Source organism: Equus quagga, chromosome 3 (genome assembly GCF_021613505.1).
Source record: "Equus quagga isolate Etosha38 chromosome 3, UCLA_HA_Equagga_1.0, whole genome shotgun sequence".
NCBI classification, from domain to species: domain Eukaryota; kingdom Metazoa; phylum Chordata; class Mammalia; order Perissodactyla; family Equidae; genus Equus; species Equus quagga.
In genome coordinates, this window is record NC_060269.1 from 53,439,415 (window position 1) to 53,460,488 (window position 21,074).

The window sequence follows — 21,074 nt, forward strand, 5'->3', positions numbered from 1 at the left end:
TAAGATTTATCATACAAATCATGATGGTTCAATCTGGAGATGAAGTGTGCCCTGTATAAAGAAGAAAGACTTTGAAAAGCTGTACCTGGAAATCTCTCCAGGACCTTGGCACTTTCCCATCCTCTTTCTACTGCTCTGTTCTTGCCTTTATTAAAACCTTTCAGGTATATGTTTTATGGCATCTTCTGAGTCCTTTCAATTATGTGGCCTCTTGCAATCTGTGCAGGTGGCGTAGTTTATAATTTAAGTAATGGTGAAGGCTATTTGGGGGAGAATAAAAAATGAAGAAGGGATGGGAGGTGAGGAACCATTGTTACCAGATGACTTCATGTCAATCCCTGACATGAAGTTGCACAAATGTTCCAACTATTGTTGGGAAGAAATGTCTCAGTGGATTTTGGAGAGTTATATGCCTGGCTATGACAAAGAGCTAAATGAAGTTATAAAAGAAATTCAGAAGGAGAGCAAGCCAACCAAGCATACTGTATCTTGGCTGCTTTTGTCTGTTTGAGAGAAAGGGATAGCAACAGAGACTTAGCTGGTGGCTTCCAGGGTCACAGACTTAGATCATGTAATTAGACAGTAATGCCCAAAAAGAGTCGAGAAGATAACTAGTTTTGTCAAAATATGGTCGCTGTATGAATAAAAATCACTAAATGTTTACAAATGAGGGAGGGAATCAAGAAACTACGGAAACACCAGGATATTCAGTTAAATAGTTAAGCCACTTTGTAGATTATCAGCAACTTACTTCTGAACCTCTACTGAAATCAATTGTTGCGCAGGAGATATCAAAGAGCTATTTCTCTTGCATCAGATACTGTCAACTGGACAACCATGTTGGTTCTTACTCAGGACGCTCATTTACTGCAGCTTTTGCAGAAATGTAGATAGAAGGGCAAACTCTTGACCTGTTAAGCTCTATAAAGGCAGAGGTAAGTAACACAAACCTAAAAATGAGAATTGTTCAAATCCACCCTTAGATATTAAATGGAATACTTCTTCTGAGGCCACTGAAATGTGGAGAATGTAAGTAACTTTGCTTAGTTTTATAATTCTAAAATTTCTCCTAAATCTGTATTTTTATGGTTGATGCTGTGATATAAGACGCTCCAGCTGCTTGGACGGCTTATATGACTTCATTGTTGTAGAGACAAGATGAGGTGAGGAAAACGGTGAGAAGACTCCCACCCCAGTTACTGCAAATGGGGGTGGCTAATGATGGAAAAATGATTAGGATTATGCAAAAGAAAGGAAATAAAAGAATTTTTTAAAAACCTCAGAAAAATTAAACTGAATGTTAAGTATTCCAAAGGTTGATTGAAAATAGCATTGAAAAGTGGACAATAAACAGATGGCGCTAACTACTAAAAGTTTAATGAGTCACTATATAAAGATTAGGTGATTTGACTGCCCCACCAACTCTTCAAACTGTGAAAGGACTGTGACAGATTTGCTCAATTTACCCTAGCCGTGATGCATTTTAAAAAATATGATTATTATTAAAAAAGGAATTTATAATCCTTTGAGTCAATGCCAAATAAAATTGCGTGGAAAAAAGGTGACGAATATGACTCTGGATGACAGGAGAGCCAAGGTTACTTGACTCAGCCCCCAGCAAGGAACCCAAGGCTGTTAACATTGATATAGGTAAAATGGCCTAAGGATGGCAGAGAAATTTTAGTTAGATTGCTGGACACTGGTGCCCCGTATAATGTCAAACTAAAGCCTGATAATGAAAAGTTAGCTGGCAATGTAATTAAATTGGGGAGATATGGTGAGCAACTGTAGAGGATACAGGTAAAAGTATGACTTAGAACATAGGAATTTATTAACAAAAGTTTCATATAACTGTCTCACCCTGCCGGAATGTATTATTAGAAGAGACATAATGTTGAAATGGAAGACTCTCACGTGACCCAAATTCCTGGGGAAAAGGTTGTCCTGCAAATTTATTCTTCATTCTCTTTTAATGGAGCATCAAAGTGGGAACTTTCAAGATTGTCTAAGCCCACTCAAGTGACTAATTTAAAACGATTACAATAGACGAGGGTTGGAGACCTGAGGTGCGTAAAGAAATTTTGATTTTAATTAAAGTTCTTTTAGATGCAGCTCTATCAATACCCACAAATTCCTTGTTTAATGGCCTGTGAGAAAAGCTGATGAATCCTGGAGATTCACTATAGATTATAGAAATCTTAATAAATAATAGCCCTCATGCCACAAGTAGTGCACAATATGATATTAAATATTCAAACTGTGCAACAAGATAAGGGAGACTGCAATTTTGTGATTAATTTGGCTGATGCTTTCTTTTCCATTTCTGCTCAAGAAGAAATTCAAAGCCAATTTGCATTCATGTAAGATGAATGTAAAAATACAAATTTACTATGTTTTCACAAAGACATTTAAATTCTCCTGCTATTGCCTCAGCTAACGAGATAAAGACTTTTTTTTTTTTGCTTTATATTAGATCCCTAGAACTTATTCATCTTATAACTAAAAGTTTGTACCCTTTGACCGACATCTCCGCCTCCCCATTTTCCTAACTCCTAGACCTGGTAACCACCATTCTACTCTGTTTCTGTGAGCTTGGCTTTTTCAGATTCCACATATAAGTGAGATCTTACAGTATTGTATTTTTCTCTCTTATTTCACTTAGCATAACACCTTCAAGGTACATCCATGTTGTCACAAATGGCAAGATTGCCTTCTTTCTTGCGGCTGAATAATATTATTCCATCACATGGATGTATACATACTAATTTACATTCCCATCGACAATGAACAAAAATTCCCTTTTTTCTACCCTCTCGCCAAAACTTATCATCTCTTATCTTTTTGATGATAGCCTTCTAACAGGTGAGAGGTAATATCTCATTGTGATTTTGATTTGCATTTTCCTGATGATTAGTGATGTTGAGCACCTTTTCATGTACCTCTTGGCAATTTGTATAACAAGACTTCTTTGGGGAAATTTCTATTCATTTCCTCTTCCCACTTTTTAAATCAGATTGTTTTTTTTTTTTTGATATTGAGTTGTATGAGTTCTTTATATATTTTGGAGATTAGAGATAAACTTTGACTTGATAAAATTGGGAAGTATAGTTATTTATTACATTAAAGGTATAATATTTATATTTCAACCTGAACCCTAAGCTAAAATAATTATAAGTGCTTGTTAGTCATATGACCTCAGAGGATGACTGATTAACTCAACTAAAGTAGAGAGCTCAGCAAAAACAGAGAAATGCCTAGACATCTCTTAGACAGGGGTGACTAGGACATCTCTCGGACAACCAAAAATAAGTTATTGTTCCTGCCAATTCTAAAATCAAAAGAAGTGGTATAAAAGTTTATTAGGTTGTTTGGTTTCTAGAGAAATTACATACAACAGCTGAGAAATTTATTAGCCCTTATTCATAAAATCGCCAAGAAAACACTAAATTTGATTGGAGCTCTGAGAAACAACAGGGTTTTCTCTTTTAGACCCTCAAAGAACCACAGCATAGTCAAGTCCATTGTAACTCTACTATCCCACACTCGTGGTAAGACCCCTCTGCTCAAATGATTTGGGTAGTGTCCATTAAAAAGCAACTGGAGCATTTGACAAAAGTCTGTTACTGCCATTCAGCAGTAACTGCTGGTATTTTGGACTAGAAAGTAACCCAAAGCATCTTCAAAGGACACCATTTGTAAACAAGTCTTGGCTTATTATTATTATTATTGGATCTTTAATCACAATTGTTTCTATTATGAAGGACATAAATTTATTTTGAGACTTAAGATACCCATTGTCATGGATGGTGTCATATCATCATCCTACATGGAAGGAAATGAAGAGAAAAACATCCTCTTTAAGTGAAAATAGTATATTCAAGGACATAAAATAAAGGGCACCTCTATGGGTCTCATCACATGTATGAACAGGAGGCTGCCATCCCTTTGGGTCCGACATCTCTGTGTGGAGTTATATACAGATGTAACAGAATGATCCCCTCCCAATGACATATTATCAAAGGGTGCCAAACAAGCATCATGGTTTGCAGATGGTCATCAAACATGAAAGACCACCTGAACCTGCATTTAATCTAGAAAACAGCCACACTGTCGAAGTGTTGATGGTTTTACATTAACTAAAGTGGTAAAAGATAAACCTGCTCAAAGGGCAGAATTGAGTGGCATTTCTTATGACATTATAGGAACTAGATAACAGCAAAAGTGACTTTTGCCAGTTCTTGGGTAGTAGCCAGTGGAGTTGCAATATAGTCCAGAAAATGGGCCTGAGATAGCTGGAAAATAAAAGAACTCCAACATGGGGTGCTACATTATGAAATTTGTTGTGGAATCAGAGGTGGGTATCAAAATGCAGCATTTCCAAAATAATCCCCAAATAACTTCCCAAATAACCCTGGTAACTGCTCTTACTGGTTAGTCAGCCTGGCTCGGCTGACGTAAAAGATCCCACTAGAAAATTTTAGTCTCCTCTCCCAAAGCAAGATACATTGCAATAATGATGGTAAAATCTAAAGATGAATCATATCCTCACAAATGAGAAGGACTTTGATAAGCAGGTCCCTCTTGCTTGCCTGATCTTTTCTCCTGCCATACGGTGTCCTTACCTGTATTAAAAGCCTTATATGAGGATACTCTGTGGAGTCTTGTGAGTCTTTTCAATTATCTGAATCAAATTTCAGTCTATTAGTCTTCATCTATATTATGGAGTAATAATAATGCCTGCTTCAAAGATTGTTTTGAGGAATAAATCATTTAAAGTGTTTAGAACAAAGCTGGAGCATTAGGTGCTTAAAAATATTCTCTTTATCACTGTAACAATGCGTCTTTACTATAGTTAACATATAATATCTCAAGGCAAAGAAACATTCATACTTGAATATACAAATTCTAAAATGTTTGTTTTTTAATTAATTCATAGTCACACATCATAACGGAATCTCTTATTTTACCAAAAACATGTTTTGTTATTTCAGTGGGTAAGATTAGCATGTGCATATGTTAAAAACAGAATATTTTCATATTATTATAAGAGCTTTATTTACTAATTTCAAGAAAAGTTAAATCAAGCTTAAGGCTCTCCTTTGGCCACATTCACTCCATAAGAACACATGCTCCTCCCCATTACCAGGTTAAACATATCAAAGATGAATAAGATGCATCATATGTTTTTATTTCAAAATAAAAGACAAAGTATTTATAAACCAAAAGGTAAATATGATCCAGAAACATTTCATACTGCTTTTTAATATACTTTGTTTTTAATATTAATTTCAAATGAGACCAATTTAGTAATGCAAATATTTTTTCTTTAATGATAATGATTCTCTGACTTCTAATCTCTGTGAAACATATAAAAATTATTATTCCAGGAATGTAAACTTTGTTTCAAATTACTATACATGACTAACGTGCTAGAATCTAATTTTCAAAGCGATGAAAATTATTTTATAGTATGTTACTTTCTCCTTTGACTTTTAATTAAATTTCTTCTGTAAGGATTTGGAAGTCTGATTTGAAAAATAATTAAAAATGGGTTATTTTTATTCATGAATTCTATTGCTACAAAATGGAAATGGCCAGTGCAAATTTCCAATTAGAGTGAACCTTAAATGGACTTTAAAAGATCAGAATATGTCCAAAGTGAAAAGATAAAGATAATTTTTGAAATCATGAGAGACAGCTTGGAAAATGGCAGCACAGGAGAATCCTGAGCACACCTCCTCCTCAGACACAACAAATCTGCAACTACATGTGGAATAACTTCCTCTGTGGGAGATCAGGATACTGGATGAGAAGAGTCTCCACAACAAAGAATAACACCAAGAGGTGTGGAAGAGGCAGAGATATGATCCCACTGAGGAAACAACCACGCCCTAGCCACAGGGTTTTATGGTCAGGAACAACCTCAAAGGCAAGGAGCTGTTCCTGGAGGAGAGAGGGATTTGAGCTCTGCACGAGGCACCCAGCCCCTAGGTCAAGTACAGGAGAGATGAGACCTCAAAACAGCTGGCTTTACAAACCAACAGAGAATATGCTTAGGAAAACTATAGAACTACAGAGAAAGGAAAATCTCCCCTTAAAGTGTTCACACACAGACTTAACCCAGAAACCAACACAAAAATACCAGATAGAAAAGTGCAAAGTTCATGGGTAAAAGAGATTAACTTACTAAGTTTGCAGCAACTCCCAAAAAGTCAGGAAACAGGTGGGGCTCCCATGAGGGACTGAGACACTGGTGGTAGTCATTTATGGAACCTTCTTCAGCTGTGCAAACACTGGTGCTGGCAGGCCCCATTTAAGAATCCTCCCTGTAGCCCATTAGCAAAGGGGCCAGCCCTACCCTCTAGCACATCCACGGCAGTCAAACACAGCTGGACAGCACAGTCAACCCAAGCCAGGAGTCTGACACATCCACCAGTAAGTCCACAGTAGTCACATACCACTGAGCCTGACAACCAGCCACACCAGGGGCCTCTCCCACCCACCAGCACACCCACAACAGTTGTCTGTCACTAGGCTTCATACTCAGCCACACCAGGGGTTTGCCCTGCCCACCAGTGCACCTGCACCAATCACACATCTGCACCAGTTGCACACCACCAGGACTCACAGCCAGCATGCTGGGGGCCTGTCCTACCCAATAGCATGTTCACAGAAGCTGCATGCAATGGGGCCTTGCAGCCAGCTGACCTGGGAGCCAGCCCCAACTACTAGCAAACCCACAGTAATCACAGCCTTGCCAAGACAAAAGGGCACACACAGCTCACACAGGGTACATCTCTGGAGCATCTGGCTATTGTGGACAAAGGGGAGCATGCTGCTGGACTCCACAGGACCTCTCCAACACAAGGCTACTTTTCCAAGACTGGGACACAAAGCTGATCTAGGCTATACATAGAAATAAACACAGAGAATTAGCCAAAATGAAAAGACACAGGAATATTTTCCAAATGCAAGAAAAAGGCGAATCCTCAGAAAAAGAATTAAACAAAACAGAGATCGGCAACCTATCTGATAAAGAGTACAAAAGGATGCTCACCAAGCATGGGAGAGAATAGATGAACACAGTGAGAAGTTCAAAAAAGAGTTAGAAAATATTAAAAAGGAGCAACCAGAGCGGAAGAATAAACATACAAACATTATCCGTCCTTTAAAAAAATAAATAAAATAACATTTTGTTCATTTATCCATGAGTGGATATCTATTGTATACTGCAGGCGAATTTACTTGAAAAATTGCTTTAAATTTCAACATCAATTCTCTTTGTCAATCTATAAAAATGGATAGTGGCATTTTGAGTAGGACATATGCAATAAAAATGTGTGGTATATGCAATAAAAATGTATTGTTATAAGTGATAAGTAATATAATTCAGGAAGGTTAATATTTGCTATCTTGCTTCAGAAAGAATCTTGAAGTCTACAAACAGTGAGGTTACAGAGATTGCTAGCTAGAATGACCAATAATAATATTGTTAAAGTTTGGGGAAAAGAAATTTTTTAAAAAGTACGTGTGGATTAAGGTGACAGATAACTTTGGTCTTTAAGTTAACGGGCAATCTGTAAGTACATCAGTCTAAGAGAACTGCCATAGAGGATGGTCACCAGGAAATGTCTAATGTTCCCACCAATGTGATTAATGGTCTTGCCCTCAGCTCCAAATTCTTAGAAAATCAAGTTCATTCATTCAAAATATTTGTTGTAAGCTTTTTGTATTTTGTACATTACTTCATGTACTGTGAGCATGGTAATGAACAAGACCAAGAAATTTTATGTTCTCAAAGAGCTTATTTTAGTGGTGGAGATACATTTTTTTTTAAAAAAAGGAAAAAATATCATTTCCATTATGGAAGAAATGAAGAAAGAAAACAGAGTAAAGGTAGAGATCATGATGCAAGTGGGTCAATTAAAACAGAGTTGTCAGGTAAGATATTTCTAAGGAAGCATTTGGGCAGAGATCTACATAAGAAGAAAGAGCCACCCTTGCTAAAACATGAGGACAGGGTGTATACATAAATGAAGAGCAAGTTTAAATGTCAAGTGCTAAGCTTTCAAGTAAGAGGCAAGGGAGTTGTCTGCAAGACATCAAGAAGATAGCATTTAGTCTGGAGTAGAACGAGTCTGGGAAAAGAGGTTGGAGAAGAGGGCAGCAAGGTAGTCAGGGTCAGATCATGTAAGGCCTTGTATGACTTGGGAAAATGTTTCAATTTTATCTGAAGTGTTGTCAGAAGTCACAGAAGGATCTTAAAGAGATGACTGACGTATTTGATTTACTCTGGTTCTTGAGTGGAAAATGGACCTTACATAGTAAAGCAAGTTGTCAAAGAAGCTCCATGAGGAAGATTTCACAGTAGTCTCAGCTAGCATTAAGGAGGTTGTGGTGGACGTGATCACGTTCAGGATTTACAATAAAGATGATATCAACAAGACTTGCTGATGATTCAGAATAGACAAAGGTAGGAAAGGATGAGACCTAGATTTTTGGCCTAAGCAACTCAGGGGATGTTCATGGCATTGATTGACATGGAAGAGGAGGTGTGTGGTGCTGTGAAGGAAAAATTCGTAGTTCTTTTTAATATATTTTTGTAAATTCAAGTAAAGGTGTTGAATAAATATTTTGGAGCTCAGGGGAAAGATATAAAATTGCAATTCATAAGTATACAGATGGTTTTAAAGCTCAAGGATTAAATTTGATAATTTAGAGCAAGTGTTTACATAGAAACAGAAAAAGACCAAAGACTAATCCTTGGAATATTCTCAAATATGGAAGCTGGGAATAGGAAGAATTTATAGTAAAAGAGACTGAGAAGGTGAAACCAATGAAGTCAAAGTAAAACCAAGAGGGTGTGGTGTTCCAAAAGCCTAGTGAAGAGCATGTAACAAAAAGAAAAAACCAAACAACTATTCCAAATAAGATGAGAACAGAGAATAAGCCACTAGATTTGCAAAGATGACCATCATTCATGACAAGAGTATTTTCAGGCTAGTGGGAGGAAACTTGATTGAATTGATATGAAGCAAGAATAGTCAAAATAGAGAGAAGGAGTAAAGAAAATTGCGTGAAGGATCTTTCCCTATATAGGGGGAAAGAAAGATGGAGTGATAGCTGGTGGAAAATGTGGAATCAAGGGAATTTGTTTTCTGTTTGGTTGGTTGCTTGCTTTCTAAAACAAGAGTTGCTATAACATGTTTTTGGGCTATTAGAAATAGTAAGAGAGTAAAATGATGATGTTGAGTAGAATGGGATAATTTCAATATTAAAGACCTTGTGTAAGTGACAGAGAATACATAAGTTAAGTGCTGGCATACAGATAGGAAAAGGGCATAAGTTAGGAACAATGACCATTGTTGCAGAGTGTGAGGAAGAATATAAGGGTACAGAGGCACATGGTGGATAGCTAAAATTATTCCTATGTATTTTTATTAATGAATATTTCCTCAGTGAAACAATAAGAGAGGTATCAGCTAAATATAAGAAGAGTGGGATAATTTAAGTGTTTGAGATTTAATGAAAATAAAGATGAAAATAAACCTTCAAGAGAATGGAAATGCTGACAAGGATTTTCAGAACTGGTCATCACACACTTGATTTTTACTGTCACATAATTAAATTTTACTCAATCTAGTGTTTTTATTGTGTATGTACTTTCCTTATTCACTGTGACTTGACCATATATATTTCTCTCCTCACGTATAAGTTTCAATCACATACTTATTATATTTAGATCAACATAACAGAAACATGTAAATTTTACAGTGAACAATTCACTTTGCAAAACTTAATATAATTTGAAAGCCCTGCACTTTCTAATGGCCCAATGGTTATTCACTTCCTTATTGTCAATGTCTGCAAAGTACGCAAACCTGCATTCTAAAAAGAACATCAACTTATGTGTAGATACAGGGCAAAAGTATCCTTCACTCCAGTCTGGGACATAATGCCTGCAACTTTGGAAAACCAGCTTCATTTAATTAAGATTAAGTACTTTCTCTCAGATGTTTACTGCTGTTCTAATTCCGTCAAAGTCAAAATTATAAACTTTATTATTTTCTATTTCTAAAGTGTCTGTCTTCTGTCCATTTGTCAAGTCGTTTCAAGGGACTTAAAAGATAACCAAGAAAACTAAACATTGGCATAAGTGTGTAAGTCTTTGTTACAAAGGTGACAGAAATAGTTTGACTAAAAATTTCTTGTTTATAGAATTTCTTCTCCCCAGTCTGTCTAATTTTAACTCTGACAACAAGATGTGTCTAAGAAAAAGAATAACAGCAAAATTAATAGTCATTTGAGATGTCTTGCTGTTTTGGTGTATTTACTAGAATTGAGATGAATGATTATAATGGTTGAACAGCGAATCTTTCTAAAGTAAATTTATTTATCAGCTAGTAAACTGATAAATATTTTAATGAAAAATTACAGCCTTCATATCATTCAGAGCTTCACAGAACTACATTGCATTCTTGTTTTGTTACAAAACTTCTATTCGTACCAAAATACTGATCTGTATATGCTTCTTGGAGCTTACACCTATTCAAAGAGTACAACAGAATGTATGCTATACTCTCTCTCATTCTAGCCCTCAGTAATGTTCATCCATGGATACATGTACTCATTGAGAAAATAATTTATCTATCTCGTTGTCTTGCAATATATTTGAAAGATATTTATGTTTTTGGAAAATTGGCAGTATTACTCTAAGAAATCTCTATCAAGAAGAAACAATTTTGACACAGAGGCTTTTGTTTGCAGGATTTTTAAAAACTAAATTTTAATATATAAAGGGAAAATTCTAGTAATGGTGTCCAAGTAAAATGGTCATACAGACTCAACCACTGTACATAGATAACACAGTATAATAGATGATAATTATAATAACTGGATAAAATAAAAAGTCAACAATGGAAAGGCACTGGAAGTTATCCAAAATCAGAAAGAAGCTGTAGGAAATTTTACCCTCAAAAAATAGCCCTTAAAAGAGTAAGAAATATGAGTTTGAGGCTTTCAGGCCTGAATTTGCAGCTTTTAGATTACAGAACCTCTCAATTCCCACAGCTACAATGATGCAAACAGGCAGAAGAAAACCATATTCTTACAATGTCAAAGTTTAGGATTGGAAGAATGGCTGGAAATTTAAACCAAAAATTACTAGACATTCAAAAACATAACACATATTCAGGAGGATAGTCAACAGAAACTGACTGTAAGTTGGCCCATACATGAATTTAGGAGAAAAGACTTCAAAGCCCTATGATAAATGTTTGAACACAACAAGAAACAGAAATTTGAATAGCCAATTTCACCAAACCCATAGTAAAAACAAACTTTACCAAGAAGAACTCCAGACAAGTTTGACTTCACTGGTGAAATCAACCAAATATTAAAGAAAGAAATAATATTAATATTACACAAATAAAGTTGCACAAATTCTTTTACAACGAGATGAAAAAGAAATATTTCCCAACTCATTCTGAGGCATTATTACTCTGGTAGCAAATCTGAACAAAGCCGTTGTAAAAAAAAATAACAATATCAGATTTTTTATGAATTTAGATGTAATTTTTTAAAGAAAAAATTAGCAAATCATATTCAACAATAGATTAAAAATATAATGCATAATGGCCAAGCACAGTTTTTTCCAGGAACACTTAACATTAAAAATGTTAATTTTTAGCATTTAACATTAAAAATAAATTAATGGTTAATTTAACATTAAAAATAAATTAATATAACTCACCATGTTAACAGAATAAAGGAAATAGTCCATTTGCTTATCTTAATAGTTCCAGAAAAAGAACTTTTAAAAATCCACTAATTATTCTATGATGAAAAAAAGAACCTCTCAGTAACCTATAAATAGAAGGAGACTTCTTCAAACTGAAAAGATAGCCATTAAAGACCCATAGCTAATAATATACTTACTGATGAAAAACTGAACGCTTCCCTCTAGGATTCATAAAAGGTTAGGATGCCTGCTCTCCCATTTATTCAACATTATACTAGATTCCTGGCCAATCATTTAAGAAAAGTAAATTTTTAAAAACATACCAATTGGAGAGGAAGGGGTAAAAGTATCTTTTTTTCAAATTGGCTTGATTATATGTGTAGAAGACCCTAAAAAATTTACAAAACAAGTTAACTTAGCAAGGTCACAGAACACAATGTAAATATACACAAATCAAGAGCACACCCATTTATTAGTTCTAAATAATTGTAAAATAAAATAACAAACATAATATGATTTTCAATGGAATCAGAAAATGTAAGGTATAAGTAACTCACATTACTTGATTTCCACACATTATAAGCTACGGTTGTTAATTAAGACAGTGTGGTATTGGGTGAAAGGAAAGACACTAAGATCAATGAAGCATAACATAGAGTCCAGTAATAAACCCACCCATTTTTGTAAAGCAATTTTTGACTAAAGTGCCAGGATAAATCAATGGACAAAAGAAAATCTTTTAAACAAATGATGCTGTAAAAACTAAGTTTCCCTATGGGAAAAAAAACGAAAAACAACTCTTATTTTTTATCATACAAAATACAAGTATTGATCACATATCTTATAAAGAATGTAACTATAAACTTCTAGAAGAAACATTGTGACATTGGAGTAGGCAAAATCTTTTAGAACACAAAAAGCATGAAGTTAAAAACTATTAATTGGACCTTGTCCAATTATTAATTAAGAATTAACAAAGCAACTTTTCCTATTCACAAGATACCACTTCAAAAATGAAAAGACAAGGTGTGCACTGAGAGCAAGTATTTGTGAATAAAAGCTAAGAAAGAATGTGTACGTAGAATGTACAAAGATCTCTTACAACTCAATAATAAAATCATCATCTCAGTTGGAAAATGGATAAAAGATTTGAAAAATTTACTTAAGAAGATGTAAAAATGGCCACTTAGAATATAAAAAGATAGTCTATGTTCTTAGTCATAAGAGAATTTCAAATTAGAAGCACAATGTGATACAGCTACACAATTAAATAACTAAAATTTTAAAAGGTAATAATGTCAAGTGTTGGCATGAAAGCATCTTTATTTATAACAGTCAGATAATCAACAAGTAAATGGGTAAGTAGTATGCAGTATATCCACACAAGGAAATATTACTCAGCAATAAATAGGAACTTTTGATACATACAACATAAATAAATCTCAAAAACATTATGCTGAAAAAATCCAGACAAAAAAGAGTACATATCATATGATTCCATTAATATGAAATTCTAGATAAAATAAAGTAACCTATGGTTTCAGAAAACAGACCAGTGGTTGCCTGGGACAAGAGATGGATGGAGGGAGAAACTACAAAGTGATATGGGAAAACCTTTGTGGGTGATGAAATGTTCTGAATTTGTAGTTTTAGTTTCACAGATGTGAAACTTACATCAAAAGTTACCCAATAGTACCCTTTAAATGGATGCATTTAATTGTAAACAATTTTTATCAAAGTTGTTTATGAAAATAAAGAGTAGTGGAAAGGAACCATTGGCTTCCATTTTTAAATGAAAATGAAAATCTTTACAGTCAAGATTAGGGAAAAAAGTACATGGATAATTTATAAACATATGGTAAAGTGACCCCCCAACAGATATTCAAAGATAAATTACCTCATGCAAACATCTGTACAGGAAGAGGAATAGAAATGGGAGTTCGGACAGACAGAGGAGTGATGCAAAATATTCGACTTAAATAAGAGTTTATTACATGTTTTTTAAATGAATGATTGTGGGCATTGAATTGCTATGGTATTTGGATCTCACTGGATGCTTTTAGAAGAGTAAAAAATAATTTACAACTATCTAACCTTAAATGAAAATATTTACATGGCGCTTTTTAAAAAGAAGAAAGAGGTCTAGAGTTTTTCTAAATTCCTTAGGGAACATTGACTCAATTTGACAGCCACTGTCTAATCGAAAGGAAATTTGTCCTATTTACAGCCTCCTTCTGATGGTTGTTCTAGGTAGGTTGTAGTGCTCAAGGAGGCATAGCTATTATACATAAGTATACATAAACTTATATTAAACAACTTGCGTAACTACACTTTTGAATCATGCATACAGTAAAAATTCCAAACGATTGATTAACAAATCTAAGCACTACAAGGCAGGATCTTTGTCTTTTTCAATGAAGTATCCCAAGTACCTAGTATATGGTCAGGCACATGTTACTTGCATAAAAAATATTTGCTAAAAAATTGAGTAAATGATACAAAATATGACTCCCAGAAGAATTAAATGCTTGTTTGTTATGGCACACTACACAGGAATTCAAATTTTATCTAGAAGATTGCCTGGTGAATAATTATAAAAGAAAATCATAAAGTTAATGTTGAGTGGCTTCCAATCAGGATAATATGATGAATATTGCCAAAATTTGCCAAGCTAATGCAAATCTAAGAAGTTGTGCATCTCCTATGGCCTCCTCCCATTGGCTTCTAATTTAAGCTTCTCCCATTCTGGCATGTACTATTTTTGCCAGAGAGCAGAAGTAACAGAAAAGAGTGGCAGAAAATCAAAATGTGTCTAAAAGTTTGTGCTCCGATGTACCATACAACTACCTGCTCATATTCCATTGGTTGAAGCAAGTCACATGACCAAACCCAAAATCAAAGATGCATAAAAGTGTATACCATATAACAGAAATGAAGATAGTGAATAATTGTAAACAATACTATCATCTACCACAAGTAGATACTTAGCAAAAGACTCAGCATGCCTGTTATTCAGGCTAATGCACTATTTAACTTAAGCAATTATTAGCTAGTTACTACCAACATTCATCTCATTTTTCAGTGCTTTACTAACTAATCCACCTACCTTTGGATTTACCCACAGTAATTTTTTAAATAAGTTATTTACTTTGATAGGTTACAATCATGTCCTACTGGCCTAGAAGTCATTCTGTCCTTTTAGACTGATTTAGCATATCCCCTCTCTGATCCAGTATGTGTTGATTTATGACCAAGTGAAAATATTAATTCTAAGATATTGGATGCTACTAATATTTCTCCTTTATACCTTTCAGGTTGAATTTTAACTCAAAAAAATGAAGCAGAAAAAAAGTGCCTTTTGTTATGGGCCGTATATAACTATTCAAAGTCAAATTTAAAATTAATATAATTATATGCATACTTCATGACCTCCTGCCTGTGGGATCTATCCCTGTGAGTACTAGATTCTTGGTTTCTCTACCTGCCAGGCTCCTTCCGTCAATTTCTAAGCCACATTTCAAACACTGATTCATCTGTGAAGGCTTCTTGATTTACTTACAGCCTAAAGTAACTTGTCTCTAATGAAATTGTCCATAATGTTTCACCTAACTTGCTTATGGCACTTACATGTCTCGTACTCTATTAATTTTATTCACCTACCAATATTTAAATCTCTTTGAACCAAAAAATATGAATTTTATTTTTTTCTGTTTAATACTTGTCTTGTTTTATTAACAGAGTACCTGTATAACATAGAGATTGAGGTTATAGGTTCTGATGTTGGACTGCCTAGGCTCAAACTTCTACTCTACCACTTCCTAGGATGTGATCTTAGCGAATTTTCTGACTACACAGTACCTCAGTATTCTCCTCACTAAAATATGGGTAATGATAGTACCTAGCCCATAGAGTTATTCTAAGTATTAAATTCATTTGGACAGGTAAATTCACTTGAAACAGTGCCTAATTTAGAATAAAAGCTCAATTATTATTAGCATTTATTGCTTTTCACACAGTAGATTCTCAAATCATATTTAAATATGAATAAATAAGTTAAACCCAAACTTGGAAAAAAATGTCATAAAAAGCTACAAAAAGAGAATTGTGTAATGGACTGCCATTTCCCCAACGGTTTTCAAGATTTTGTGATATTGGATTAATAACTCCTGCAACTTTTCTGCATGAACCGTTATAAAGCAAATCTCAGACATCATAGTTTCAATTGGGTACATTTTTTTAAAAGCTACATCACAAAATAATGATGAATAAAAAAACACTAAGTATGGGCTGGCCAAGTGGCGTAGTGGTTAAGTTCACGAGTTCTGCTGTGCTGGCCCAGGGTTCGCAGGTTCGGATCCTGGGTGCAGACCTAGTACCATTCATCAAGCCACACCATAGTGGCATCCCACATAAAATAGAGGAAGATTGGCACAGATGTTAGCTCAGCGACAATCTTCCTCAAGCAAAAAGAGGAAGACTGGCAACAGATGTTAGCTCAGGGCCAATCTTTCTCACGCACAAAAAAAACACAAAGTAATCATTGTGTGGAGGGAAATTAGGAAATACTATCAGATCTCTTTTCCTTGATTATCTGGTAATATATCGGAAAATATGTTTGCCTCAAATATTTTGACAATTTTTATTTCACACTGACACATTTTGTCAAAAATTAAAGCCGCAAATAACACAAACTTTGAAAAGAATCATAAAAAAGAAAATAATTTTAGTTGAAAAATTCATGCTTCTTTGTTTTTAATTCTGAATCCTATACATATCAGTGTAACTATTACTTAGTAATTATTATATGCTGTCCAAATATACACAGAGAAAACACAAGACTCAGTTCAGACATTTACAAATACAAACACACACATGCACATACGTACGCACGCACATACATAGCATAATTTACCAGATGATAACTTCTTTGAAAGTAGACGTGATGCTTCTTTACTTTCATGCTTTCATAGTACCAAATATATTATTAAGTTAATCAGATTCCATTATGAATTGAATGCTGCAGAAATCAGATATTTTTCCGCTTACAATATGTATTAGATTAATACATCCTGCTTAACTATTTTATTTATATTTTAACATCAGATTTATTTGGGGAAAGTTCTCCTAGAGTTATGGATGCTGATCGGTTGATATTATTATTGTAATTTTCTGTTCTTTCAACCAAGAATATTTATAAGGCTAAGATCTTTCACACCTTTGTATGCCCAATTACCATGTATGGGTGTGAAAGCTGGACATTGAAAGAAGCTGATAGGAAAAAAAATTGAGTCATTTGAAATATGGTGTTGGAGGAGAGCTCTGTAGATAGCCTAGACTGCCAGAAAGATGAACATGTGGCTCCTAGAGCAAATTAAGCCTGAACAATCACTGGAGGGAAAAATGAAAACTGATGCTGTCTTACTTTGGGCACATCGAGAGAAGGCGGGATTCTTTGAAAAAAGACAACAATGCTGGGACAAGTAGAAGGCAGCAGGAAAAGAGGAAGACAATATATGATATGGATTGACTCTATAAAGGAAGCCATAGACATGAGTCTACAGAAGCTGATTAGGGCTGTTAAGGACAGAGCATTGAGGACATCACTCATTTATAGGGTCTCCACGAGTCAGAGACATAACAACAATAACAATTCATCTTCAAAATCTTTTAAAATTTTTATAGATTAAATAAACACTGTATTGTTCACTAATTCACAAATAGCAGTAAAATGAAATAATACACATTTATTTTGTAACTTTTAGAATAATGTATGCAACTTATGAGGATAGATAATACTCAACAACATATTGGACTTTGAAGTTATTTTTTAAATTTGTTTCCTAAAATGTAATAAAGTTAAATATTAAAATAAAGTATATATGAAAGTGTGAAAATTACGGTGAATATACGATTTCTCCAAAGACTTTTATTACTGGATAATAAATTCTCTCCTAAATACATTATTTTTTAACATAAGGCCAGATATATAATAGTTAAAAATATTTAAAGAATGGTATAGATGCACATAGAACCTGGCAATTTGAAATATGAAGCTAGAGGCTTGAATAACTGAAAGAGTCTGGATTTTAAAAATGATAAAGCAGAAAATAAATCATTAACTTTGTGGTTAATCAATTTACCTTTCCGTAAGTCATCAGCTTTTCCAAAAGATTACACTTCTTTCATTCTTTGGCTAATTTACATTTCTTAAATCAACATAGGACGAGGGTTAGGCTACTGGTTCTATTTACTTTGTTCAATAATTCTGCCTACTCAACTATGACTGATAGCTCAGTATAAATACTGTATCTTGAGACATGCTGTATCCAGAATTGACGTTACATTTTCTTGCCTGAGGTGAATGGTAGACATATTTAAATTTAATTGAATAGTGAACTTCAATTCTTTTGAGCTCCATAGTGAAACAAGTCTATGCAACTGATCACTTACTGAAAATCTTCTGATCTATTCCGAAGTTAACCACGACTGTCAAAATGTTTTGTGGAGACTATGTAAGTATAATGGCTATTTCTGCAAAACTTTCCAGTCATTTGGGATTTGAACCTTATTTATAAAATTTCATTTGTGGCACTTGAGAATTTCAACAGGAAATACTGATGTTTTAATTTATTTTCATTAAATTTTTAATTGGTAGGTATTCGATATAACTATTAAAGTTCATGTTGTTAAATCTCAAATCTGTGCTAATTTTGAAATAATGTATTATTCCATAAAGGCAATTTAGTTACTCCTATTTTCGTTAAGTAACCTGACTCAGAATTCTAACTGAAGTTATAATAATATTTTTTGTCTCCATATTTATTTCTCTCTATAAGAAACTAACAATAAACTCTGTTGTTAATTTTTATTTTAAATCGATGGTCTCTTCAGAAAATAGTTTATTTTTGAATAATTATTTGCTGAATTGAAGCAACATATAACCCAGTTTAGTCATTTCATTTTCCCTTGTGTGAAGCATTTCAATCCAACTGCTCTAATAGTCCACAAACTGTTGAAGAGCCAACATAGACATAGAGTTACCTAAATATACGTTGTTTAAAAAGATATCCATTTCACATGGTCTTAGAAATTATATATAAATGGTTTGTGTGTTGATGATGATTTTTTTAAAGTCCATATTATAAAAAATACTTTGAGGAAGATTTTTATTGCAAAAAATAGTTTTTTATTTTTATGCAAAAATAATCAGAACATAATTATTTGGTTAAACTTTGGCACAAAAATAATACTATTTACTCATTTGCAAAGTATTAATTCCTAGAAAGTTTTATTTACTTACTGTGTTTTTCAAATGAAATATTAAATGAGGACCTAAAATGTGGCTACTTTGCATCACTGTGGCTTAAGAACCTTAATTTCATGTTGAGGTTTCAGGATCTCATTTATAGTTGAAATTTACCATTATTGTTTTATTAATTGTGAGGCAGTTTCATTTCACCATAAAGAAATAAAAGTCATTAGGTAATTCAGGCCTGTATAGTAAATAATTTAATTTGTAAAAAGCTATTATTTTCTCCCTTTCTATTCATTCAAGGACAATTATTTGGAAATAAGTAATATTATATTCTGTGTGCTATGTATCATCTTATATTAACATTTATATGCCAATTTATCAAACATTCAGAGAATATCTAAATTACATTTCAGGGATTATTAAAAGTTACCATAACAGGGTTTGTAAACACTGCAGTGATTTGCTATGCTTCTAGAGGAAATGAAAAAATATCAGAAATTAAAATAGCATACCTAAAAATTCATTTTAAGTATTTTCGATGAGCTATATCACAGATAAATGTTAGGTTTTATGTATTATCTCAGCAAGTTTTGATGTTAAAATGTTTTACATAATCAATGTCATTATATTCTAAAGCAATTATTTATTATTTTAAGATATATGGCCCAAGTGGTTAGAATTTGATATTAAAGAAACCAGTATTTGAGATCGAGTTCATCTGTTTAATCTCCTTTTTGGGTCTGATGTCTTCAAACAAAAGACAAGATCTTCCATAGGCAAGAATGCACACATTCTCATATTATAGCGTGGATAATTCTTGACTGCATTGCTTGTTAAAAATGGACTCCTATGCCCTATACTCAGCAGTTCTGATTCAATATATATGACATCTGAACTTCTACACTTGTGTGACCATTTTTGAGAACCTGAGGCAATTCATTAGTATGAGTTACAAATTGTAGAAAATTTAAATATAAGTCAAGTAATTGGCAAGAACTATAGAAAAGTAGTTACGCATCTGTAAGAAATAAGCATATATGATCCTTTAAAATTACTTTCTAGAATTATAGGTGGCCTTCAATGATTAAGGTAGTTTAAGTGGGTTAGTTACATTAAGAAGGTAAATTTACCTTTGATGCAATGAGAGTATTTTACTTCTGCACTTGATTGTAAGGCCATCTACTGCAACAAGATTTAATTAAATGATTATGACAAACCTGGAATTGTTTTGATTTATTAATTAGTCAGATACAAATCACCTTTTAGGAAGATGTTTTTATAATATCCTGCTTAGAATGGAAAAAATTGCACTGAAGAGGGTTAAAAAAAAAAAAAACTTGCCCAAGCCAAGATCCAAATCCAGGCATCCCTATGTCATTACAACTCAAGCTCTTATTGGCTCAAATATACTGCCTTTTCTGAATACACTGTCCTGATTCTCCTAGTGAAACTCCTGGCTGTTTTGTCCTGTTTTGTCATCAACTGATCTCTTTTTTGTCTAGTAGCATTTTATTTACAATAGATTCACTTATTTGATTATACCTTCCTTTTTGCCTCTAAGTAAGCTTTAATCCTATTTCTTTTCCTATCCTTTCAACAACTTTCCCATTTCTACCATATTTATTGACTGACAGAAAAATGTTAATCATAGGAGTATTACAAGCAATATAACATATTGATATCATATTTCAGACCTGAATTAACGTTATGTATTACACATAAGTAGAGAAACCATTATGATTAAAATTTCCTGAGCCTCTACTATACATCAGGAGCTTTGCATACCTTGTCTGATTTAACAGCCCCACAGTAAATCTTTTTAAAGAATACCATGTAACATGTAAAGGTTTTGAAATTCTTCTTGGAGGCACCAGATATCCTGCTCAGTGGTTTTACATACATTATTTTTAGTCTTTACAACCTTTAAGGAAAGTATTTATCATTCCCATTTTCCACATGAATATAACGAGGCTTAGAGAAGTAAAACACTTCCCAGGAGTGAAAAGCCGGAGGTGGTGATATAGGATCCTATTTAGCTCCAAAATCATTTCTACCACAAAAAAAAAGAGGTAAAAATGC

At 33.7% G+C, this 21,074-nt stretch overlaps 1 protein-coding gene across 1 annotated transcript in view; it reads left to right on the top strand.

Annotated features, from left to right (window-relative positions):
- Window positions 1–18,192: 18,192 nt before the first annotated feature.
- Window positions 18,193–21,074, top strand: part of ANXA10 (annexin A10) — an 84,044-nt gene continuing 81,162 nt past the window's right edge. The window contains exon 1 of the mRNA XM_046657590.1: window positions 18,193–18,252. Coding sequence (XP_046513546.1) covers window positions 18,235–18,252 — 18 coding nt within the window. The 5' untranslated portion in view covers window positions 18,193–18,234. The remainder of the gene's footprint in view (window positions 18,253–21,074) is intronic.